This window comes from Mesocricetus auratus, unplaced genomic scaffold, assembly GCF_017639785.1.
Source record: "Mesocricetus auratus isolate SY011 unplaced genomic scaffold, BCM_Maur_2.0 Super-Scaffold_100046, whole genome shotgun sequence".
NCBI classification, from domain to species: domain Eukaryota; kingdom Metazoa; phylum Chordata; class Mammalia; order Rodentia; family Cricetidae; genus Mesocricetus; species Mesocricetus auratus.
This window is the reverse complement of record NW_024429223.1, coordinates 1,795,220-1,820,000: the sequence shown is the minus strand read 5'-3', so window position 1 is coordinate 1,820,000 and position 24,781 is coordinate 1,795,220. Positions and strand designations below refer to the sequence as shown.

At 52.6% G+C, this 24,781-nt stretch overlaps 2 protein-coding genes and 1 long non-coding RNA gene across 4 annotated transcripts in view; 1 reads left to right on the top strand and 2 right to left on the bottom strand.

Moving 5' to 3' along the window:
* Positions 1 to 10,888, bottom strand: part of Atp4a (ATPase H+/K+ transporting subunit alpha) — a 16,625-nt gene extending 5,737 nt beyond the window's left edge. Inside the window, exons 1-13 of the mRNA XM_040735507.1 lie at positions 10,758 to 10,888; positions 9,834 to 9,966; positions 7,235 to 7,375; positions 7,063 to 7,122; positions 6,013 to 6,216; positions 4,912 to 5,025; positions 4,461 to 4,713; positions 4,020 to 4,288; positions 3,232 to 3,430; positions 2,857 to 2,966; positions 2,630 to 2,764; positions 2,127 to 2,319; positions 839 to 1,014 (exon numbers count right to left, since the gene is read on the bottom strand). Of these exons, the coding sequence (XP_040591441.1) occupies positions 839 to 1,014; positions 2,127 to 2,319; positions 2,630 to 2,764; positions 2,857 to 2,966; positions 3,232 to 3,430; positions 4,020 to 4,288; positions 4,461 to 4,713; positions 4,912 to 5,025; positions 6,013 to 6,216; positions 7,063 to 7,122; positions 7,235 to 7,375; positions 9,834 to 9,929 (1,950 nt within the window). The 5' untranslated portion in view covers positions 9,930 to 9,966; positions 10,758 to 10,888. The remainder of the gene's footprint in view (positions 1 to 838; positions 1,015 to 2,126; positions 2,320 to 2,629; positions 2,765 to 2,856; positions 2,967 to 3,231; positions 3,431 to 4,019; positions 4,289 to 4,460; positions 4,714 to 4,911; positions 5,026 to 6,012; positions 6,217 to 7,062; positions 7,123 to 7,234; positions 7,376 to 9,833; positions 9,967 to 10,757) is intronic.
* Positions 1 to 13,230, top strand: part of LOC121136001 — a 13,938-nt gene extending 708 nt beyond the window's left edge. The window contains exons 2-5 of one of the 2 annotated variants that reach the window (XR_005873114.1): positions 830 to 975; positions 9,689 to 9,747; positions 12,801 to 12,893; positions 13,136 to 13,230. This is a non-coding gene — a long non-coding RNA (uncharacterized LOC121136001). Of the gene's footprint in view, positions 1 to 829; positions 976 to 8,028; positions 8,112 to 9,688; positions 9,748 to 12,800; positions 12,894 to 13,135 lie in introns of those variants that run through there. The other variant, XR_005873115.1, reaches the window with a different exon arrangement.
* LOC106022092 (transmembrane protein 233-like) lies at positions 10,516 to 19,921 on the bottom strand. Its single transcript, XM_040735508.1, has 5 exons — positions 19,852 to 19,921; positions 18,303 to 18,510; positions 17,177 to 18,089; positions 15,797 to 16,086; positions 10,516 to 10,988 (listed from the first exon to the last, which is right to left on the bottom strand). The coding sequence occupies exons 2-3, from the start codon at positions 18,498 to 18,500 to the stop codon at positions 17,934 to 17,936; spliced, it is 354 nt and encodes a 117-aa protein (XP_040591442.1). The 5' UTR covers positions 18,501 to 18,510; positions 19,852 to 19,921; the 3' UTR covers positions 10,516 to 10,988; positions 15,797 to 16,086; positions 17,177 to 17,933.
* Between the last annotated feature and the right edge of the window lie 4,860 nt (positions 19,922 to 24,781).

Genomic DNA, 24,781 nt, shown 5'->3' with positions numbered 1-24,781 from the left:
GACAGAAAGCAGACAGGATGAGCAAGTGAACTGCATAGCACACTAAGAGGGGAAAAGATGCCGGGCATTGGTGGCACATGCCTTTAATCCCAGCACTTGGGAGGCAGAGGCAGGCGGATCTCTGTGAGTTCGAGGCCAGCCTGGTCTACAAGAGCTAGTTCCAGGACAGCCTCCAAAGCAATACAGAGAAACCCTGTCTCGAAACCCCCCCCCCAAAAAAAGGAGGGGAAAAGATAAATTCACTGTGCATGTGTGTGTGTGTGTGTGTGCATGTGTGTGTGTGTGCGTGTGTGCGTGTGGGACGTATGAGCGGAGACACAAACATGAGTGGGCCACATGGAGATTTGTAGGAAGAACACCTCTGGCAGAAGGAACAGCCAGGGGCAAAGGTCCCGGGCAAGAAGATGGCTGAGTTGCTGGAGAGACAGCATCCTAGAGTGGGACAAGAGCAGGTGGATGGTTAAGTGGCTCTTCCCAGGCCGTTGGCTGAAGCGAGTTCTGTGGCCAAGACTGAGCACGTCTGCCAATCAAGGTGTTCTCTCCCCCAGCCACCAAAGCTGGGGTTTGGGGATGAGCATTGACCCAAGTGAAGAGAAGAGGTAGGTGTTCTGAGAGGAGCTGTCTCCTCGGCACACTCACACCGAGATTAAAGCCAGAAGAGACATAAAGGAGCTGGGACGGGAGAAAGGCAGCTCCCTCACTACACCGAGCTCCTGGATACAGCTGTACATGAAGCTTCCTCCCTCAGAATTCCCGCGTCGAGAGACAGCATAGTGGAATTCGTGACGGTTACAGGTGGGTGTCTGTCACCGCCTCTCTTCATCCCCAGAGGGCGTACCCGGATGCCTGCGGTGCGGCATTTGAGCACAGCATCAGGGACGGTGGCCCGGGGAGGGTCAATCATGGATACGAGTCCCGCGAAGCAGAGGCCACTACTCGGGAAGTTCATGGCCTCCACGTCGAAGGTATAGCCAGGTGGGTAGTCCTTCTCATTCAGGTAGAGCTGGCAGAAACCTGGCCAGAAAACAGGAATGAGAGGAGTCTAGGCAGACGGTGTGACATAACAGGTCCCTTGCACCACCTGTAGATTCTAGATCCTGGGTCCGTCCTTGTGAGGCGCACCCCCACCCTGCAGATGAGGAGACTGAGGTTCAGAGCCAGGCATGGCCTGTAATCTCAGCATTTGGGAGGTAGAGGCAGGAGGATAGGGAGTTCTTTTTTTTTTTTTTTTTTTTTGGTTTTTTCGAGACAGGGTTCCTCTGTGGTTTTGGAGGCTGTCCTGGAACTCACTCTGTAGACCAGGCTGGCCTCGAACTCACAGAGATCAGCCTGCCTCTGCCTCCCAAGTGCTGGGATTAAAGGCGTGAGCCACCAACGCCCAGCAAGGATAGGGAGTTCTAGGACAACCTGAGTTACATTAGATTGTGGAGGGAAGGAAGGAAGGAAGGAAGGAAGGAAGGAAGGAAGGAAGGAAGGAAGGAAGGAAGGAAGGAAGGCTGAGGGAGGAAACATTCCTTCCAAAGTTAAGTGAAAGGCAGAACTAGACCATGGGTCTGTGTCGTCCAGGGCCTCCAGGGGTTAGGAAAGTTTAAAGGGGATGACAAAAGTTGGAAGGGTCACAGATAAGGACAAAGGAGGGACATGGTAGCCCTCGCCTTTAATCCCGCGCTCGGGAGGCAGAAGCAGGAGGACCTCTGAGTTGGAGGCCAGCCTGGTCTACAGAGCAAGTTCTGGACAGCCAGGCTGCATAGCAGCACTGGTTCAGAACACAGGACAAGGGTCTGGGCGAGGTCGAGCATGGAAGACTGGGAAAGATCAAAAAGTCAAGAGGGCACGGGACTATAGATAGAACCAGGGCTGGAAAGGGGGGGTGCAGGCAGGGCTGGAAAGGGGGTGGCCGGGTGAAGACGTCAGAACCGACACAGGGAAGGGAAATCAAGGGCGAGCCTGGGGTCACCAGCCCCTGCCTGAACCAGAAGTGAGAGAGGTGAAGGCCAGCAGCCACAGGTCACACAGGAAAACCACAACAAAAAAACCCACGAAAGGTCAGGTCCGGGCCGGGCAGTTTGGAAGGGTCTGTGCCCGCCCCTCTCCACACACTGCCCCGCTCAGGGCGCGCCTCTCACCAAGGACGCGCTCGCCCAGGCCTCCCAGGCTGAGGTAGGCGGTCTGGAAGGCCTCACGCCATTGCTCGTCTAGAGGTAGCTCCTGGCCTTTGATGAGGATGGAGCTGCAACGCTCCAGGACGCGCTCGGGGGCGCCCTTCATCACCAGCAAGTGCCGGGGGTCCCGCGGATCCTCAAGGGTATGGATGGACAGCTGCGGGTGGAGGCAGAGGCGGAGCTGCCAGGCTGCACCGGGCTTGGGGGGGTGACACAGGTTACCGAGGGTGTGGCCGTGTGATAAAGGGCGTGGTCACATGAGGAGGCGGGGCCTGAGAGTGCGCTGGGTCCTGCCCAAAGCAGAGGTGCCCCTTCGCCTAGGGGCTGTGGGTGGGGCTTGATTGGGCGGGGAATCGCGTGTGGGCGGGGTCTATCCGAACATAGGCGGGGGCCTAAACTGGATTAACATGGAATTGATCGTCCCGAAGAGGTAAACTAAGGTGGGCCCTCGCTGTGGCGCGGCGCACCTGGAACTTGTTGGTGGAGTTGAAGGGGATCTCGCAAACTTTGGGGAAGCGGTCCCGGTAGCCCATGGCGTTGCCCAGCGTCAGCTCCGAGAACTTGAGCAGCGCAGTCTCAGACGCGTCTCCGATCACGATGCGCTTGGGAGGGAGCCGGGTGCAGTGTGAGGGTCCGAGCAGGCGTCACCGGGCTCCAGACGTCACCCCCCCCGGAATCCCCGGGTCTCTCTCACCTTGGGCACGGGCACCGCGTCCTGGCCGGACTTGAAGGCGGCGCGGTTGCACAGGGTGAGCACGCGGCACAGCGCCCGCCACGTCTCCGAGGACTGGTCGAACGTCTGCCCTGGGGACCAGACGGCGGGGGCTGGGACCTCAAGGGTGTGGGTCTTCCGAAGCCAGAGCAGAGCCCCTCCCACGCATGGGAAGCACCCCGCCTCCTCTTCGTGTCCCAGGACAGCTTTCTCCAAACACCACACACAGAGAGCCTCCGGGGGACCAGAGTCCCTTCTGGACCTGCCACCTCTCCTTAACGCAAAGCCTTCCCCAAGGCTCCCCGCCACACCACCGACCGCATCCGGTCCTGGCACCTTCCCCTCCCACCGCCACACCTGACTGGTCTTCCGTGGTGTCCGCCGTGTGGATGTGGTTGTCAAACCATAGATGGGACACCGTCATGCGATTCTGAGTGAGAGTTCCTGTCTTGTCGGAGCAGATGACCGACGTGGATCCCAGGGTTTCCACGGCTTCTAGGTTTTTGACCACGCAGTTTTTACTGGCCAGACGCTTTGCTGTCAGCGACAGGCAGACCTGCGGACAGATGGGGGACACAGGCATGGCCCTGCCAACCAGCACTAAGTCTCCTTCCTGTACTCCAGCTGCTAGCTACACTTTGAGTGCAGGATGCCTCAAGCCAAAACAAAAAAACAAACAAACAAACAAAAAACCGAAACAGGCTTATTTCTTCCCGCCAAGCCGTTTGCAGCCCCTGCCTTCCCTGGCGTCACCAGAGAACCTCTCTGACCGCTCTCCCAGCTCACATCAAACACAATGGAAATGAGAAAATAATCTTCTTAGCCTCCCTCCTTTAGGTGGGTCTTGGGCTGGGGCTGACTACCTTCAATGACCTCATCTTCCTTGTTCCAGGACCCTGCTTGTTCGTTTCTGAGCCCTGGTGTGTGTGCCGGGGGGCGTGGGGGGGAAGGGGGGGTGCTGGACCAGAGTAGCCTGGGAAATGTTTACTGGATGGGTGGGTGGTGCTGGGTGGGGAGGGGGATGGATGCGTGGGCAGGTAGGAGGGTATGGTATGGGAAGTCCGGAGGGTATGGGAAGTCCGGTGGGACGATCGGGAACAGGCAGCGCTCTGTTCCCTGCACCTCCTCCTGTTGCTCCTACTCACAGTGACGGTAGCCAGCAGCCCCTCAGGCACATAGGCCACCACAATGGCCATGAAGAAGACCATGGCCCGAAGGAAGGTGTAGCCTATACACATGGCCACCACAAAGAATGTGGCCCCGAAGAGGATGGCCAGCCCCGCAATGATGTCCACAAAATGTTCAATCTCTATTGCGATGGGCGTCTTCTCGTTCTCCACGCCCGAGGCCAGCGATGCGATGCGCCCGATGATGGTGCGGTCGCCCGTGCTCACCACCAGGCCCTGTGCTGTGCCTGCAGCGGCCAAGGAGAGGAGAGGAGAGCTCAGGGTGGGGCGGGGCGGGGCAGTATCAGGGAGGCAGGCAGGCGTGGGGCGCAGAGCATCACAGGGACCAAAGGGGGCTGCTGCGGGGGCGTGTGGGGGCTGTGGGGCTTTCAGGGCAGGGCAGCGACGCTTCCCACACACCCTCCAGGCACATGGTGGAGAAGAAGGCGATGTTGCGGGTCTCCAGGGGACTCTCGTGTGTACACTCGGGCGAGCGGGTCTGTGGTTCGGACTCTCCGGTGAGCGAGGAGTTGTCCACCTTGCAGCCCTGGGCCGACAGAATGCGGATGTCTGCCGGGACACGGTCCCCGCCTTTCATCTCCACCAGATCGCCCACCACAAGCTGATCTGCGTTGATCTGGAACTTGTCCCCGTCTCGGATCACGGTGGCTTGCTGTGGGGAAAGGGGTGGTGGTGGAGGTTGCTTACTGTCCCCGAGTCATGAGAGCTCAAACTGGGAAGAAGCGAAGCTCTAGAAGGGGGGGGCTGTAAATCAGGATGGATTGGGGCTGCTGGAGATGGCAGGAGACGGCCTGGGGTGGTTTGGAGACTCTGGGACCTGAAGGGAGAGGTAGCAGGCTGGAGGACCCACCTGGGGTACCAGATTCTTGAAGCTAGCGATGATATTTGTGCTCTTGAACTCCTGGTAGTAGCCAAAACAGCCAGTGACCACAACCACAGCAATGAGCGCTATCGCGAGGTACAGCTGCAGGGCGAGACACAGGCATGAAGGTTTTAAGCACAGGCGTCAGAAGGTCCCTCCTCGAGGCCAGTTTCCCTCTTCAGAGTCCCCTGGTATTCTTGGGAGTTTCCTCACTCTGTCAAGAAGCCTCATGTGCTAGCCCTGGAATCCCACCCCCTGTCCCCGTGGTCTATGGACACAAATTCATTTGCCTGGTATTTTCAGTGTCTTGTGTCCCTAATCCCATAGTCCCTGGTTCCTGATCCCCGTGCCCCGTGTTTCCTGTTTCCTGGTTTACCCGTCTCCCCTAAGTCCTGCAGCTGCTGTGTCTCCTCTTGTTACTGTGTCCCATGTTTCATATTGTTTTTCCTAATCCAAATGCCACTCTGTGTCCTTGTGCCCACTGGCCCCTGTGTCACCCTGTCCCCATTTCTGAGTCTGTGCTGCAGACCTAATGCCATGATTGGTGTCTCCATGTCCCAAACGCCAGGTCTGTGTGCCTCTGAGTACCGACCCCATGTCACTTGACCTATGGCTTTTCAAGCCCTTTCCAGTGTCACACACGTCACCCCACGTCCCCGTCCGACCCTGACATATCCAATGTCCTCTCTGCATCTTTATTTCCTCTCTCAGCGGTTTTCATATCTCCTGTCTGTGTCTCTGTGTGCTGTGTCTGGTGTTAAGTGTTCCTTATGTCTCAGGCCAAGTCCTTGTGTCCCCTGTCCCTTGTCCTTGGTCAGTCCTACATCATTTCCTCTTCTTATCGGGTCCATATAATAGATTTTGCAGTTCTGTTCCCTGCGACCTAAGAATTCTCTCCGTCCAAGGGTCATCCTCAGCGCCCCTTGTGACCCATGTCCTCAGGTCTGTCCCATCCTCCATCCACGTCTCAGAACTGCATCTTAATGTTTCTGCGTCCTCTTTCTGCACGCCAGCTGTTGTTAAGCCCTGGGCTCAGTGTCACAGCTCCCCGAGCCTCGCTGTGCCTGCCCTAGAGCACCCTCCACTCACGTTATCGTCTGTGGTCAGGTCACCCTCACTGGCCTGGATGGCAAAGGCAATGAGGCAGATGGCAGCAGCCACCCACATGAGGCACTGCAGACCCCCTGCCAGCTGCCGGGCAAACTTCACGTATTCAGGAGTGCCCCGAGGCGGCCGGAGCGCGTTGGGCCCGTCTCTCAACAATAGCTCAGCTGCCAGGCTTGCAGTCAGGCCCTGGGGACAGCAGGTGTGTTTACGGTGGAGGTCACAGGGTCTTGCCGTCGCCTTTTCTCTTCTTTTCCCTGTCCTCTCTTGGCCCCTCCTCTATTCTTCCTCCTCCCCTCCCCCTTTCCCCTCGCCCTCCATCTTTCTCTTATTTCTCTCCCCTCTACACTTCCCTTCTTTCTTGACCACTCTCTCTCTAACTGCTCTCTTCCCCTCCATTGTCCCTTCCTCTCTCCCTTCCTCTTTCTCTATAGGTCTCTCTTCACCTCTTCTCCATGTCTTTCTCCCTCCTCCCCTCTGTTCCTCCCCATTCTCCTTCATCTATTCCCAGCACAGAGAGAGAGAGAGAGAGAGAGAGAGAGAGAGAGAGAGAGAGAGAGAGAGGAGGGAGGGAGGGAGGGAGGGAGGGAGGGAGAGAGAGAGAGAGAAAGAGACAAAGAGACAGAGACAAAGAGACAGCGAGAGAGAGAGGGAGAGAGAGAGGGAGCGAGGGAGAGAAAGAGACAGAGAGAGACAGAGACAGAGAGACAGAGAGAGAAAGAGGGAGAGAGGGAGGGAGAGAGGGAGAGAGACAGAGACAGAGAGACAGAGAAAAAGAGAGAGAGAGAAAGAGACAGAGAGAGGGAGGGAGAGAGAAAGGGAGAGAGAGGGAGGGAGAGAGAAAGAGACAGAGAGAGGGAGAGACAGAGAGAGAGACAGAGAGAGAAAGAGGCAGAGAGAGAGAAAGGGAGAGAGGGGGGAGAAAGAGAGAGAGAGGGAGAGAGAGAGACAGAGGGGGGGAGAGAGAGCATCACTCACACCTTGCTCTCCCTCTGTCCATCTCCCCCTCCCTCTGCCCGCCCACTCTTAGCTCACCTTGGTGGCGCTGGTCCGGTACTTCTGCTCCAGCTCGGACACTGACAGCTGGTGGTCGTTCTGGGGGATGAACAGGGACCCTCAGCATCAGGCTCTCACGGCCCCACTCAGCCCGCCGCCTGGCTCCAAGTCCCCGCTTCAGTCCTGCCCAGGGTTCAGCGCCCATGCTCACCATCTCCATCTCCTTCTTCATGTTCTCCAGCTTCTCCTTCTTCTTGCCTCCCCCACCGCCTGCCTTCTTCTTGCTCATCTTGGCAGCCATGTCCCCACCGGGGCCCGACCCCAGTTCCACTGAGTACAGTTCATAATTCTCCTGGGGATGGGATGGAGCAAAGGAGACGTCAGGTGCCCCTGGGGCTTCTGCCCCCTTCCCCCCCCCCGCAGCCCCAAACATCTCCCAGGTGTCACTCACTGCCTTCCCCATGGTCCCTGGTGTTCTGCCCTCTTTGGTCTGTAGAGCCTAGGGGTCTAGACCAGGCTTGATATAGCCAGGGAGGGTGGGGGTGGGGCAGAACCAGCTGATTACAGCTGATTATGAGACTCCTTGGGGTAACCTTCAGGCTTGGGCAGCTCAGACGTTTTCTACTGGGCTGTCCCAACCTGCCCAAACCCTACTGCCACCAGTCACTCAGATCAGAAATCTCTGGGCTATAACAACCATATAACAACAAGAAGAGTAGCAAGAACGGGGTGCTCATTTCATACCAGCAACGTGAAAGGGATTTCACACATTCACTCATTTAACCGCTTGAGGTGAGTAATACCCACTCCACGAGGGGAAACTGAGGCATAGAGAGGTCAAAGTCACTTGCTCAACCCCAGTCTTAGGACATGGTTGAGTCAGGCCTGGCAGATGACCTGCACAGTGTCCTCTTGTGAGCCCTGAAGCATGCCCACAGTCACCTGTGACATCATATCTGTCATTCCCCCTGTGCAGAGGCAGGAAACTGAGGCTTGTGGGAGTCCCACTGCACACTAAACCGCTGGCTGCTGCCCACAGCTCCCGACTATTCCCCTGTCTCCACCCCAGTCTGCTCAGCGAAACCAAGGTGCACACTGGGGGAAAGGCTGTATCTAATGGCCCTTGTCTGAACTGGGTGTCAGGTGTCAGGAAGTCCGAGAGACCCCCTCCATGTACCCCAAGCCGGGATCCCTGGGGGAAGCAGTGAGGGGCTGGGCTGGGGAAATGGTAGAACCTTTGCCATGATTTTTTGCACTGGCCTCCCACAATGGGCATGTCTCCAAGGGCATGCGTAGGGGTAGCTGATAAGATAATCACCTTGGCAATGTCCTCCTCGGGAGCAGGTCACCCAGGGAAGTAAGAGGTGGGCAACCTGGACTCCCCAACACTCAGCTGGCAGAAGACCCTACTCCAGGAGCCCGCCAACAGAACTGCAGAGAAATCCCTAGGACACAGATGCCCCTCATCGGAGCCAAGCACGCCAGTGTTTGTGGTGTCTTTGACTCACAAGCTTTTCTCTCCTCCTAACATCTCCTGTGAGGTCTACTGGCCTCTGATGAGCCTCCCTGTCTCAGAGCCTGTGCTTGAATCCTCAGTATGCGCTATGCTTCGCACAGACTGAGGCCATTCATGCCTCGGGGCCTTAGCACTTGGATGACCACCTGCCTGGTCCCCTTTTTCTGAGGTCCATGTGGCTGTTTCTCGTCTCCTTCAAGTCTCGGTGCAAACGTCACCTTTTCTGAGAGTCTCCCTTTCTGGTCACTTCCACTAACCCCATGTCCAGTTCCGAGCTGGCGTTGTATTTTACTCATTTGGCCATCTGGCTCCGTGTGGAGGAAGGCTGGGACTCAGTGGTCCTTGTTGCTCCCGGCACACGATCCCTGAATGTGGACAGGGTTTGGCTCAGCGGTGGATAGGAGGAGCACCCCGTTCACAAGCCTGGAGCACTGAGCAGGCTCTCAGGAAGTCTCACTCTTTGGGAACGCCTCAGACACCACTCATCATCTTCAAACCCCCAACATGCTCAGGGCTTGTGGAAGCTAGGGAAGGTGGGGGGGTCATGTCTGCGAGCAAAATCCCAGATGGGGGCACCAACACCGGCAGTGGCAGCAGATGGTTGACTGGGACACTTTGCAGACCTCTGCCAGCACAGGGTGGCCGTCTTCGGTCTCTCCCTCACTGGTGTTCCCTTCTCTCTGGAGTCTTAGTGTCATATGCTATTGTCAATTTTAATATTATAAGCTGGTATTAATGCTGATTAATATTTAAACCAGATTCATACATTACAGAAACGGTAAAATGAACATTTTAGGACTTTGGTGGATTTGTGTTAGATTAAGTAGATCAAAGGATGGATAGGTAGGTGATGTATATAGATAGAGATAGGGAGAATGATAGGTAGATGAAATATAAAGGCTGAATTATTTAGGAGACTCACAGACAGGAAGTTTTGTTTTGCCTGGGTTTTGTCGGTCTCTTTTCTGTTGCCCATGACCTTGAACTCCTAATCCTCCTGCCTCCATCTCCCAAACACTGGGGTCGCAGCCATGCCTGGCTAGAAGCTATATCCAGGCAACTGCTGCCTATAAATACAGACATTTTTTGACCTAAGTGTAGTCAGGTGAACAACTTCAAAAAATTGAGAATTTGTTTGACTCTCTCTAGTTTCCCACTGAAATCCTTGCAGTCCGAGATCTGGTCCAGACTGCGCCTCTCGTGAGTTGGTAAGTCCCTTGTACCCCTGTCACCCTCTCCTTTCTTCTGTCTTCTCTTGCTTCCTTGACTCATGCGTTTTGGAAGCTTCTCTTACTTTGTGGATTTTCCCCTCCGTTTTCATCTGCTGGACTAGAGTCCTGCTGCTCCCTTTGGGTAGGAGCACAGAAGGGATGTGTCCTGTGCAAAGCATCACGTCAGAATGTACCTCATCTTTAAGTCTGAACAGCCTAGAAAAGAACATATATTTTTAAAAATATTTATTTACTTATATATAGTGTTCTGCCTATGTGTCTGCCTGCACACCAGAAAAGGGCACCAGATCTCATTATAGATGTTTGTGAGCCACCATATGGTTGCTGGGAATTGAACTCAGGACTTCTGCAAGAGCAGCTAGTGCTCTTAATCTCTGAGCCATCTCTCCAGCCCAAGAACATATATTTTGGGATGCCCACGACTTGGGCCTGAATCCGCATAGTCACCGCCAAACCTGAATACACATAACCACCACCTGAGTCACAGAGTCACTGCCCGAGCCCGAGTTCACATACCTATCACGTGAGTCTGAGTCCACAACAGTCATTGCCCACACAGTGACTGGGTCTACACAACTATCGTCTAAGCCTGAAATCTCTACAGCTCCTACATGCCTAAGTGAGTCCACACCGTCACTGCATGATCCTGTGGCTAGACAGCCACTGTTCAGACCCCCGGTTTCTTCCAATGCTCCCAAACTCCTACACCCGACCACCTAAAGACAACACCTGCTACAGCCAGCCTGAATTTACACCATCTTTATGGCTTTGTCCATCGCAAGCGTACGATGGCCAGACATGCTGATAATTGAACAGCTTCACCAGCTTCTGATTACATTATATCCCGGATGAGTGTCTTCTTAATCCAATTATTCTTTTATCATGTGTATTAGCAACACTAACACCATCTCCAAGTGATGAACACATAGGCCTCTTCCTCCAGGCTGGATCTGGACTGAGCAGAAGTATCTGGGTATGGCTGGTACCTTGGGTGGACTGTAGCCCATGGAGTGAGGATGGGGGGCTGTGCGATGCCACTTCAGGATGATGGGAAGCTCCTGGAATGATTCAAGGGCAAAGGCTTTGAGAGGAGCACGGGTTCTAGGATGCAGTCCCCTACCGAAGTTGGCAGTGTCCATCTCACTGAGCCTGAGACACCCGGCAGAGTTGCAAGCTTGTCTTTAAATGATGGTCGGAATTTAATGTGTCATCCTTCCCTAAGAAAGAAGGGTCAGAGGAAGACCGTTAAGTAGAAAGAGAACATGGCGAAGATTATAGGAGGAATTTGACCAAGGGTTTCCTATATATATATATTTCCAAGGCCTGATAAGGCTTAGTCCTGTTTTCCATTTCAGGACTAAGGAACTTCTGTTTCTCAAAATGTTCATTTCTGAGGTTGTCATGCAACAGTAAGAGCCCCTGCCTAGAATCCCCCAGTGAGGGGCTGGATTGTGTGGTTCAGTGCTTAGTATATGCAATGCCCTGGATTCCATCTTTGGTAACACACACACACACACACACACACACATCAGCAGAGTTCTGGGGAGATGGCTCAGTTGTTGAGAACACATATTGCTCTTACAGAGGACTCAAGCTAAGTTCCTAGCACCCATATCGGGCAGCTCACAACTCCAACATTCTCTTCTGGCCTCTGCGAGTACCTACACATGTGTAGGCTGTAGCCATGTTTATATTTGTGTGTACACATACACAAACAAATAAAACACAAATATTTTTTCTAATGAACAAAATAATTCTTCCAAGACCACTCTTGGTCCAGGGTGAATCAAGGACTTCCCCTGGCTTCCCTACCACAACCCCATGTTCATATTCGGTCTATTTCCCTCCCTCGCTCCCTCTCTTCTCCCTCCCTCCCTCTGCCTCTCCCCCTTTCCCTTCCCCCATCCCAGCTGTTAAGCTTGAATCTGAAATCCCCCCATGAGTTGAATATTTGTGTTAAATGTTTGGTCCCCGGCTGCTGGCACTATTAGAAGGGGTTCTAGAAACTTCGGGAGGCCTAGCTGGAAGAGGTACGTCATCTGCTGTGTGCCTCTGAAGGTTATAGCTGTCCCCAGGCCTCCTCTTCACGGGAGCTGTTGGCTCCTGTCATGAAGTCTCCTCCTCCACACACCCCCACCTCCGTGGCGTTCTACCCCCAGCCCATGGAGCCAAGTGGCTGAGGACCAGACCCTTTGATCCACGAGTCAAAAGAGATTTCAGTGGAGCTCGCCTTTAATCCCAGCACTCGGGAGGCAGAGTGAGTTCGAGACCAGCCTGATCTACAGGAGCGAGTTCCAGGAGAGCCTCCCAAGCCACAGAGAAACCCTGTCTCAAAGAGAGAGAGAGAGAGAGAGAGAGAGAGAGAGAGAGAGAGAGAGAGAGAGAGAGAGAGAGAGAGAGAGAGAGAGAGTTTTCAGTAGGCTGTTCCTATCACATATCTGCTCACCACAATACAAAAGTAACACTTCCAGCCTCTCCATCCAAACCCTTAAGTCTCCACCACAGCCCTGAGCTGTCACCGTTTGGTGATAACTTTCCCATTCTGCCCTCCCAGGAAGAAGGTTCCAGATGTCTCACTCAGTACACACTGAGTGTTCTCCCTTGCTTGCCCAGTCCAGGGCCAGCCTGGGCTGGCCCCAGAGAATGTTTGCTAACCGTGTGGACCTCTTTGTGACCTTGGCTTTGAGTTTGCATTTGAGACTTATGATAAGATAGCGCCCAGCAGTGCCCTTCACTCCCCCGTCACTTGCAGATGCTGGAGGTTGAGGCAGACGCTGGGCAGGCAAGGACCTTTTCAGGCACAGGTGGTGAGGAAAAAAACAGAGGTTCTTTGCTCCGCCCCCAAGCTCCGCCCCCTAAGCTTCCTCTCCCATCTCGACCACACGGAAAAGGTCCTGGGCAGAGTCCTCCATTTCCTCAGGGAATTGCGGGCTGCCCTTGCTTTAGGGTCTGAAGGTCATTATATGTTGTTGTAACTTTGTCTCCCTTCTCTATGTGTAGTTGTAACTTTGTCTCCCTTCTCTATCCAGCCTGGTCATTCCTCCATCACCCCGGTCTCTACATCCCAACAGCCTGCTTCGCACCCCACCCACCCTGACAGTCTACTCCTCCGGAGGGAGCTGGTGAGCACTAGAGCCAGAGCACCCCACGCTCAGAGCCCTGCCCCAGCTGAAAGCCAAGTCCTCACAGAGTGCACAGGACCAGTGACGTGGCCCTGCCGTGCCTGCCCCTGGGTCCCGTCTCCCTTACTCTTTAGACACTGCCCTCACACACAGAACGTTAGCTGTGGCGCAGGGTTGCCACCTAAGCAGGAAAGGGCCTTTGTTCCCTGTCTTTGTTTATTTAAAGGTCTTTGTATCCATAGATACAGATTGCTAGTGGAGGCAGGAGGATCCGAAGTTCAAGGCTAAACTGAGCTACTTTGTAGCTCCAACTCAAAAGTAAAATTGAGTTACGTCTGCATGTCTTCACATTTATTTATTTATGCATGCATGCATGTCTCTTTGTGCTTCAGGGATCAAACTAAGGCCATCAGCCTTGGCCACCAGCACCTTCCCCACTGGGCCAACGTGCCAGCCCACGTTTGTTTATTTATTTTCCAGGAGTAGCGTTGTAGATCAGGCTGGTCTCGAACTCACAGAGATCCACTTGCCTCTGCCTCCCAAGTGCTGGGATTAAAGGCGTGCACCACCAACGCCCGGCACAGCCTCAAACTTTTAAGACTACAGCTTAATGATCTTCTGATGTCAGAGACATCTGCAGGAGTCCAGGAATACCATGGCTTCCTCTGAGAAGGGGGCAGACTGGCCAGGGCCAGGGCTACCTCGTGAACGGAGAGAAGACTGCAGAGAGAAGAGCGAGGCAGAAGAAAATAACCTTTGGGTTATAAAGAACGGGGTGAGGAGGGAATCTAGAACAGCCTAGGAGCATCATAGCGAGTGGGGAGGGAGGGAGGGCCAGAGGGCCAGCGTGGGGGCTTCGATATTCGCTGCGGAATAGTCCTTCTGCACACTGTGTGAATATGTGCATCTATGATTGGTTTAATAAACAAGCCGACTGGCCAACAGCTGAACAGGACAAAGTTAGGTGGCAAAGCCAGACAGAGAACGATGGGAAGGAGAAGGGCGGAGCCTGGAGTCGCCAGCCAGATGCAGAGGGAGCAGGAGATGGATGTGCCATGCTAATAATAAAGGCGCTGCCAGGTGGCAGAGTGTAAACAAGGAATATGGGTTAATTTAAATGCGGGAGTTAGGCAGTAACGAGCCTGAGCTACTGGCCAGGCATCTATAAGTAATAGTAAGCCTCTGTGTGTTTATTTGAGAGCAACCGTGGGACAGGAGACTCCACCTACAGGTATTCATGGCGAGTGCATGTCACTAGGGGCTAGGAGCTCTGATAGGTAACCATAGGTGTAGGCCAAGGCAAGTGATGTCTTCCGGAAAGCGGAAACACATTTCATAGGTTTCTGAGGGATGTCACCAGCAATCCTCCTATAGTACTGCCCTTTGGGACTTAATCCACAAGACATGACAAACTTATTGAAATGTGAGTTTCTAGGTGATGGCACTCAGGTAAAGGGCACCGGCAGCTCTTCCAGAGGACCCAGGTTTGTAGGGTGAAGCCTTTTCCTTGCCAGCCGCTTTGGTTTTTTTCCCCACCAGTCGCCTGGGCTCTGCCACATTGCAGTCCCCAAATAACACACAAGACGCTGTATTAATTATGAAGCTGTTGGCTGTTTGCTTGGTTTCTTACTGGCTAGCTCTGACTTAAGTATTTACCTCAAATTGTTAATCTAAGTATTTCTCTTACTGGAGAAAGGGTCTGGAGGCTACATCTTGACTCTCTGTGTTTCTCCTACCCAGAGTCCTCCTCTACTCCTAGTCCCACCTATCTTGCTTCCCTATTGGCCAACAGTGCTTTATTCAACAACCAATAAGAGACAGATTTACAGAATGGCATCTCTCATCACAGGTTCGGTTCCCAGCACCAGACGGTGGCTCACAACCATCTGTAACTCCCCAGTTCCAGGAGGCCCAACACATTCTTCTGGTCTCCATGGGCACCAGGCACACGTGTGGTGCACATTCATATATGCAGGCAAAACACACACATAAAATAAGAATAATCTTTATGCAAACCTTATTTACTTATTTATTCATTCATTTATGGGCTGATGGTGTAGTTTAGTTGCCAGAGTATTTGCCTAGAATGTATGATGTCCTGGGTTCAGTTCCCAGGACCACGTAACACAGGTAATTACACACCTGTAATCCCAACCCTCAGGAAGCAAAGGCAGGAGGATAAAATGTTCAAGGTCATCCCCAGCCATGTAGAAAGGTAGGGGCCAGCCTGGGCTACATGAGACCCTGTCATAAATCTAAACCACACACACACACACACACACACACACACACACACACACACACACACACACACACACGCGCACTTACTTCTTAAAAGTTCTTTTTACAGCCGGGCGTTGGTGGCGCATGCCTTTAATCCCAGCACTCAGGAGGCAGAGGCAGGCGGATCTCTGTAAGTTCGAGACCAGCCTGGACTAACAAGCAAGTTCCAGGACAGCCTCCAAAGCCACAGAGAAACCCTGTCTCGAAAAACCAAAAAAAAAAACAAAAACAAAAAACAAAAGTTCTTTTACATCCAATGTAACTCAAACATCTTTTTTAAAGACTTACTTCAGTTTAAAATCTGTGTGTGTGTCTGAGTGGGAATCTGTATATATGGGTGAGCGTGTCCACGGAGCTCAGAGGAGAGTATCAGATTCCCGGGAGGTACAGACTAACGTGAGCCACCTGCCATGGGTGCTGAAGAGATCTCTGCAAATCCACCAGTGCCCTTAACCACTGAGGCACCCTGCCAGCCCAACGTTCCCACGTATTTCAACTCCCAGAATAAGCCGGGCCCCTTCCTGACTCATGGCTCTGCACTTGGCGGTCAGGTTGGAAGCTTTTACATTTTCTCTTCATTTCCCCCCTTTCTCCTACACAAGATCTCAAACTGGACTCACGCTCTCCGTAGCCAAGGATGCCCTTGAGGTTCTGCTTCTTCTGCCTTCATCTGCAAAGTCCTGGAGTTCTGAGGTGGCCACCACATCCAGTTTCCAGGGTGCCGCCGATGGAATCCAGAGTTCCCCCGCACACCAGACAGCGCTGTGCCGAGGGAACTAAGCTCCGGACATTTTTTTGTGGATCATCTGTCATGCTTCAGGTCACAGCTCGGCCGTTAGCGCCCCGTCAGAGTTAGTCTCCCAGTTTCGTCCTACTGTTCACAGCTACCACTGTCCAGCCATGGTAGCTCCTAACAGCAAAAAGCAGGTTGAATTGATTTTTAATTCAGTAACATCAAAGCTTGACCTCCTACATTGCACAAGGCCCAGCACATTTGGGTATTGGCTTCAACACTGGACAGAACAGACAGTACTCTTGTCACTGAGGTCATTAGACAGGGTGAGCTTGTGACTTTACACGTTATTCTTTATCAATATTGTTTTGTCTTGTTTGGGGAAGGGGTTGTTTTTTGAGACAAGGGTTTCTCTGCGTGTAGCCTTGGCTGTCCTGGAACTCAATCTGTGGACCAGGCTGGCCTCGAACTCACAGGGATCCACCTGCTTCTGCCCCCTGAGTGCTGGAATTAAAGGTGTGCATCACCACTGCCTGGCTTGTTTGTTGTTGGTTTTCAGGGTTTTTGTTTTGTTCTTTTTAGGATTTGTGTGTGTGTGTGTGTGTGTGTGTGTGTGTGTGTGTGTGTGTGTTATGTATTTGTCTGCATGTACACCTGCAGTCCAGAAGAGGGCGCCAGATCTCATTATAGATGGTTGTGAGCTACCATGTGGTTACTGGGAATTGAACTCAGGACTTCCGCAAGAGCAGTCAATGCTCTTAACTGTTGAGCCATCTCTCCAGCCCCCTTGTTTTGCTTTCAGGACAGGTTTTCATAGGTAGCACTGGCTGGCCTGAAATCTGCTATGTAGTCCGGGCTGGCCTAGACTCTGTTCTTGCTTCCTGAGTGCTGGGATTAAAGGCATGCACCACCATACAGTGGGAACTGATCTCAGAGCTTTCCTCAGCCTAAGAAAGTGCCTGACCACTGAACTAGATTCCCCAACCCAGTAAACAAAAGGGTTTTGTTGTTTTTATTTTACTATTGTTGTAGTTTTAAGTTTTTTTTTTTCAAGACAGGGTTTCTCTGTGGCTTTGGAGGCTGTCCTGGAACTCGCTTTTGTACACCAGGGAGGTCTTGAACTCACAGAGATCCGCCTCCCAAGTGCTGGGATTAAAGGTGTGCGCCACCATTGCCCAGCAAGTTTTTGCTAGTTTTTGAGTCTGAGGTGCTCCCTGCGTCCGAGCCTCCCTATGACTGCATTACATATACAAGTCTTTGTACTCACCTGTTTTCCGACAGAACCCGGGCTGGCCCGAAGCTCCCATTCTCCTGCCTCTGGCACCCAACATCTGGGGTCACAGACTTGCACCACGGTGGTAGTTGGAGTGAGAAATGCCCTTCCCGCCCTTATGTATTTAAACACTTGGTGCCCAGTGGATGGCGCTGTTTGGGGAGGTTTGAAACCCGTAGAAGGCGGGGCCTTGCTGGAGCAAGCTGGACCTCGAGGAGAGCTTCTCCTCCTCATCTCTTCCCCTTCCTCTTCCCTTCCTTCCCCTCCCCCGCCGCCCCCAGCACCCCCTCCGCGTCCACGCTTCTTGGGTAAAGACAACAATATGATCTTTGCCTCCTGCTCCCGGTGTGCCAAGCTTTCCCGCCGGGCCAGCCTCTTTCTCTGCGGAACCTTAAGGCTAAAGTTTCTTCTGGCCATGGGCGTTATCGCAGCAGCAAAGATGCGAAAGCAGACACCATGTCCGTCTTCCCTTTTCAGTCATCAGTAAGGAGACCTGCATCATCCACACGCCCGGCACCGTCCAATCTCAGAGGGGGGCCCCACGGCACCCGGAAACGTAGACCCGCGGTGCCCTGAGAACAGGTGCCCAGGCACCCCCACATGCAGCGGGTGAGTGGGAACGTAGGCACCTCCTCAAAATCTTTATTGCTCTTAGTGTCGCTACTCTGAGGCTTCCTCAGCACAGGCGGTGGCTGGTGTCCGAGGTCAGAGGCTGCGAGAACCGACAGAACTCCCTGGGTGAGGCGGGCTCTCAGGATGATGTCGCTTCCTCTGTCTCAAGGATTAACGTGACAGAGCTGGCCATCAGAATGCACCCCACGAGGATGCTGGCGACGCTGAAGGCCAAGGCCAGCCTGGAGTTCCGCTGTGCCCTCCTCCAGTCCCCATCGTTGTTGGCCTCCCGGGTCTGTGGAGGTGAAGGCCAAGCAGGCCAGACGGTTCCGGAGAGCAAAGGGGAGAAGGGAGGGGCATCCCCCCGGAAGTCCAATATCAGGACTGGTGAGATGAGCAAGAAAAGGGCGGGGCCGATTCCCCAGCGGAAGGAACCAAAAGTGGCATTAATGAAGCCAGATGGCGAAGGGGGATGGGGGAGGGGACCAGGAGCCGGAATGGTACCCACCTTAAGGGAGAACACCAGGGCTGGGATGGCCAGCAGGATACAGAAACAGAAGGAGGTGATGGAGAGACATAGATAATCCTTCGCTGGGGGAGGCAAGGCGATCATCATGACTGGCCCCGACACAAGCAATGGCTGGTAGGCCTGTCGCCCTGGTGTCGCCTGGGATTCCCGGTCCTTGACTTTGGTTCCAGGAGCCATGGATCCTGGCCTAAGGAGGAGGCTCCGGGTGAATAAAAGCCGTACACAGAGGGCAAAGGAGTCAGGGAGGGGCTTCTGTGATTTCAAGAAGAGAGGGCCTGAGCTCGGCAGGGTGGTGTGGGCCTGATGTCTCAGATACTCTGGAGAATGAGTCAGGAGGGTTGAAAGTTCGAGACCCACCTGGACTACAGAACATGTTGAAGGCCAGCCTGAGCAGCTTTATAAGGAGACCCCCGCCTCAAAAGAAAAAGTAAGAGGAGGCTGAAGATTTAGCTCAGTGGTGAAACAGTTCTATAATATGCCCATGAGGAGCTGGGGATATGGCCGGGCAGTAGCAGGGAGGGGCAGGGGCGTGACTCAGCAGCTTCAGAACTCTAGCCTGAAATCCGCCAATGAGGGGCGAGAGGCATGGCTCAGTGGTACAGCTTTGCAAGCTTTGCAAGCCTCTGGGTCCAGGCCAAATGAGGTACAAGACACAGATGATGCCATCCCAAGCCAGAGAGAGGACACCACCTAGAGTCTACCACACCTCCATGTTCCTATGGAATAGCCTTGGGGGCCCATGTCCCCTCTCCATGCTTCCTGGGATCCCCTCCTGTCTCTCTCAATTACTTTTCCTTCTTTTAAATCCTCCTTCGCACGAACTCATACACAGACACATAGATACACACACACTCACACAGACACACATAACACGCACACACACCCGTATACACACACAAAGTCATACACAGACACACTCACACATACACAAACATATACACACAGACACACATAACATATACACAGATATATTCACACAGACACACACACCCATACACACACACAGTCATACACAGACACACTCACACATACATAAACATATACACACAGACACACATAACATATACACAGATATACTCACACAGACACACACAGCCATACACACACACAGCCATACACAGACACACACTCATACACACAGACACACATAACATACACAGACACACTCACACACCCATATATACACACACAAAGTCATACACAGACACACTCACACATACACAAACATACACACAGACACACATAACATATACACAGATATACTCACACAGACACACACACCCATATACACAGACACACACTCACACACACAGACACACATAACATATACACAGACATACACACACACAGTCATACACAGACACACACCCACACAGACACACTTAACATATACACAGACATACACACACACAGTCATACACAGACACACACCCACACAGACACACTTAACATATACACAGACATACACACACACTCATACATACACACACACATTTTCCTCCTTCACTGTCCATAACTGATCACAAACCCAAAGTTTGTAGGCCTTCTCTCTGCTCCTCAGTTGCTGAGATGGACTTGGCAATCTGAGTCACTGGGTGTGGCCTCTCTAGTGCCCACCACTTCATTATGATTGGCTACTCTCTAGTGGGCGTGCCTCCAGTGCTTAAATCTGATTGGTTGAATGTCTGTAGTGGGCATTATTCAGCCATATCTTTTACTTCATGCTCTTGTGAGGGTCAAGGAGCCTGCATTAACAGTTAATAGCCCTTTTTGTTACCCCCCCCCCTTTGAGCTGATTAACTCAGTGGCCAGTGTAAGGGTCTCACTCCCGCTGAACATGAGTAGGACAGTGCATCCTGGTGACATCCTGAGATTTATGCCCAGGCTGGACCTTCAGGGCCACACGGGGACTCAGGCCAACAAGACCCTAACTCTCCTAGAGTCCACAGCTCATAGGAAAGAAAAAGGGAAAAAACAAAAATAAATGGGGCTCAGAGGTTAAGAGCAGTGGCTGCTCTTCCAAAGGTCTTGAGTTCAATTCCCAGCCACCACATCTGTAATGATGAGATCTGGCGCCCTCTGCTGGCCTGCAGGCATACATGTAGGCAGAACATACTATATATAATAAACGAATCTTTTTAAAAAATTAAATGAATAAAATTAACTATGAGCCAAATGTGAACCTGAATTTAACAGTGACCCAAATCTGTTTTGAATTTAAAATAGCCTCCCCACCACCCATGCTCACATTTTGAACACGCGGCGCTGTTGTGTGAAGGCTGTGGGGCTTTTAGGAAGTGAGGCCTGGCAGGCAGGAGTAGGCCTTTGAGGCTGTTCCCCAGCTCTGCTTAGAGTTAAACAGTTTCCCCTTCCTGTCAGTGGCCATGGGCACAGTGGCCGGTGCTGGCCCCTCTGTCATTAATTCTGCCAGCTGTATGGCACTGAACAGCTGTTTCCTCCTGGAGGAAAACGGAAGCTCACACTTCTGAGAGCCCCTCCCCAGCAGTTAGAGCTTCGAGGCAAGGACTGCAGGAGGGTGTGAGCACTGAACTTGCCGAACCTGGGTCTCCTCACAGGGTCGTGGAAACTGAACCCACGTCGGGTTGGAGGGGGATCAGCGAGACTGACGTTGAGACAAGTTTATTGCAAGCAATGAGACTTTTTATACACTTTTCAGAAACAGATTATGAGGGCAGTTGGCGGGAAGAATGGAACCGTAGTTGCCAGGATACAATGCCACCTGCCAGTCGTATGGGGTGCACAAGATTGATATCTAAGACTAATTGTTCTGCCAAACTTCCAGAACAGTGCCCCCAGGCCTTCGTAGGCCCAGAGAACTTAGCACAACTGACTCCATGATGGAAGCACTACTCAGGCCGAAAAAGTCAGCATGTAAACAGCACCACCAGCCAAAATGAAACAAAGACCTAAGCCACTCAAGTCCACGGTTCTGGGAAAGCCTCTAAATGTACTCTCGCCTTGCCGTTTGACTTCTGCATTCTGATTCTGAGTAACTCTTCTTTCTAACTGAAGCATGTCAACACAGAATTGTGTTTAAAAATCTCATCTCAAGAAAGGCTCGGCGGCACCCTGGCACCCTGAACATCCATTGTAGTGGCAGACGGGCTAACAAGGACTTTCTATTGGCTTAAACCCATGTAACAAGCAGTCTTCTCTGGTGACAACCCCACAACACTTCCATAGCCTCACTGACTCCTAGGGAGTGCGGAGACACGGAGACACGGAGACACGGGGTGGGGTGGGGGTGGTCTGAATGCTTCACTGCCTGAGGGAGTACCTCTGTCTCTCAGGAAGTGAAAGTCACACAGCAGCGCCTCAGGAGCCTGGACTCTGCCCTGAAAAACCTATAACACAGGCTTCTCAGGGCAGCTAGCTAGACCAGGCCCACTCCATGGCTCCCTGCAGGAGGAGACACAGACTACAGCTACATTTCTTGGGCCGCTGAGCTGTGCAGAGGGCTCCTGGGTTACAGCGCTAGCTGGGCTTTTCCTTGATGGTGCGGCAGCTTTGGACTTATCCCTGCTCCTTGTAAGGAACCCTTCCCCCAGACTCCTGTTAGCAGAGCGTGAAGGGACTCTCGAAGGCCCAAATATGGCAAATGTGGCTCTGGCAGGCCTTGCCCTCCCCAGTTCCCTCTGCCTGAGGGACCAAAAATTAATATTAATAAAAGTTTGAAAACTTGGGACCTAAATCTATACAGAGAAAGGGAACTTCTAATGGAAAAGGAGACTCTTTAATTTAAATCAGGAGTGCCATGGCTGGTGCCTGAGCCCCTGCTCTCAGAGGAGGGGAGGTAACTGTCCCCCACTCCTGCTGACATTCCTTGTTAATTGCTGGTCATAAAGATCTCCTGCCAGCTGTAAAGATCCCCAGGCCCAGGGGACAGCTGACAGACCCTGTGACCCCTGTAACCCTTCAAGCCCATGCCCTGTCTTATCTCACTCAAAAGCATCTTGCTTAAAATATATAGTTACTGCTTTACTCTGTACTTTGTATGACCTTGAGTAACCATGGAAACTGAAATGTGTAGCCTTCAGCCGCATGGTCTGCCCTTTCAAAGCTTCTCCTTTTGGCTGGTGGGCATCTCGTTTCCTCCACCATGGAAAGAGATCCGCCTGGCCAGCTGAACAATAAACGGAACGTTTGCTTTTGCATCAAAGTGTCCACTCCTTGGGTTGGTCTCTGGGTTTCCGCAAACCAGTCACAACATGCCTTGCTAAAAAAACCCTTGGATGACATTCCTAAGCTGGTACCCAAGATCTATTCCTGCATTTGGCTACTTCCTTCCCCTAAGGCTGACTACCAAGGTGCAGCTAGCAAAGTATCAAAGTCCAGCGATCAGAAGCCCCTTGTGGATGCCCCGGTTAACCTGTCCCATCAAAATCAAACAGCTCATCCTAACATGGGGAGGGGGCTTCCCCTTTCACTTTTATAAGCCGCCATTCGCCTATGGGCCACATCTGTTTCCTCTGTATCCAGACACAGTCCTCTGTCCCGTTGGGACAAACACCTCTTCCCCCTCTCTCTCGTTCCCTTCCCCTTCTCCCTTGTCCTCTGTCTCCTGTCTTTGTCCCTTACCCTTTGGCCCTCTGGGGCAATAAATCTCCTCAGTGCTAAGAGGTTGGTCTTGGGGTGTCTTGTGCTGATAAACCGGGTCTCAGCTTTGCTGGGCCGCAGACAGCAGTTGCGAGGCGGCAGGTGTCCATGGAGAGTGGGCGGGGGCAAAGTCAGCGTGCACCCTGTGCTGTGCGATGCATTGACTCGTCTATGTGTGCGGGGTTTGCCTGCTCTCATGTCTGTGCGCCGCAGGCATGCGGTGCCCGTGGGTGCCAAACCAGGGCATGGGACGCCCTGGAACTGAAGTCACACACAATTGTGAGCCACCGTGTGGGTGCTGGGAACTCAGGATCTCTGCCAAAAGCAACAGTGTTCTTACCAAGGTGCCATCCCTCCTGCCCTGGTCTGTCTGTCTTTTCTCTTTTCTTTCTTTCTTTTTTTTGGGGAGGGGGATTTCGGTTTCTTTTTTTTTTTCTTTCTTTCTTTTTTTTTTTTTTTGGTTTTTTCGAGACAGGGTTTCTCTGTGGCTTTGGAGAATGGACCCTTTGGAGAATGGACCCTGGAGGGGATCTACAGCCTGGGAAGCAAGGACCACTGGGGAGGAGGATGTGAGTTGAGGCAGGAAGTGCGAGAGGAAGCCAGCCTTGAAAGGGTCCCAGACAGAGAGACCAGCGCATGCAAATGCCCCGAGATGGGGAGTAATTTGGCAACAATACAAACAAAAATGGTAGCTGCTTCCACACCTGATTCTAGATACGTGAACAGCACTTACCATGGCTCGCATTCACACGTGCACGCCCACTGAAAGCCAGCAATGACTCCTGGGGATCTTCTCCCTTTGAGTCTCTCAACCGCGCGCCCAGCTGGAGGCACGCGCAGCAAGCATGCGCAGTGTCTTTGCCCATGGTCTTGAAGAAAGAGCTAAAGTTGCCAGACACCGTGGTGCAAGCCCTTAATTCCAGCCCCTGGGAGACAGAGGTAGGTGGATCTCTGTGAATTCTAGGCTAGCCTGGTCTTGCACAGTGAGTTCCGGGGCAGTCATGATTATGTGGAAACATTCCTGGGACGACGTCTTGTTTTCAGAAACTGAAGTTCCCTCCTACCTTGAAACCAAGTTAACAACATGCCTCGAAACCATTTAAAACTATGTACTCACCTTGGGGAGATGGCTCAACTGGTAAAAGCTAGACTCACAACCAAAGAGACAAAATTAGTCCATCAAGAACGACTCGGACCCACATGAATAAGGGTCCCGAGTAGCAAGGTGTCGGCGGGGAGGGGGGGTGGAGGGGGGGACGGGGACTGAGGACCAAGGGGGAAATTGGGGATGAGGTTTAATAAAGAAGACTAACGCAAAAGCTAGGACAGCTTTTGAATAAGCTGATGACTTAAACCAAGCAAGTGTATTACAAAATACAGCATCTTGGGCTGGAGAGATAGCTCAGCCATTAAAGGCTAGGCTCACAACCAAAAATATAAGAAATACAGCCCTTTATACAGCCCCAGGTAGTGGAACTGTTTGGGAAGGATCAGGAGGTGTGGCCTTATTGAAGGAGGCGTGTCACTGCAGGTAGCCCTAGAGGTTCCAAAGCCCACACCAGTCTTGCTGGGTCACTCTCTCTTCCCCCTGAAACGTTTGGATCAGACATAAGCTCTCAACTGCTTCCCAACACCATACCTGCCTGCTGCCACGCTCCCTGCCATGATGGTCATGAATGAACCCTTTGAAGGTGTACGCAAGACCCCAGCTAAATGCTTTCTTTTGCAGGTTACCTTGTGTAAGGAAAAGGGACCAGTCAAAGAAACACACCCTGAGCAGAGCCAAAGAAACACACTTTGGCCCTGCAACCACAACCAAAGAAATGTACCCTGACCCTGAA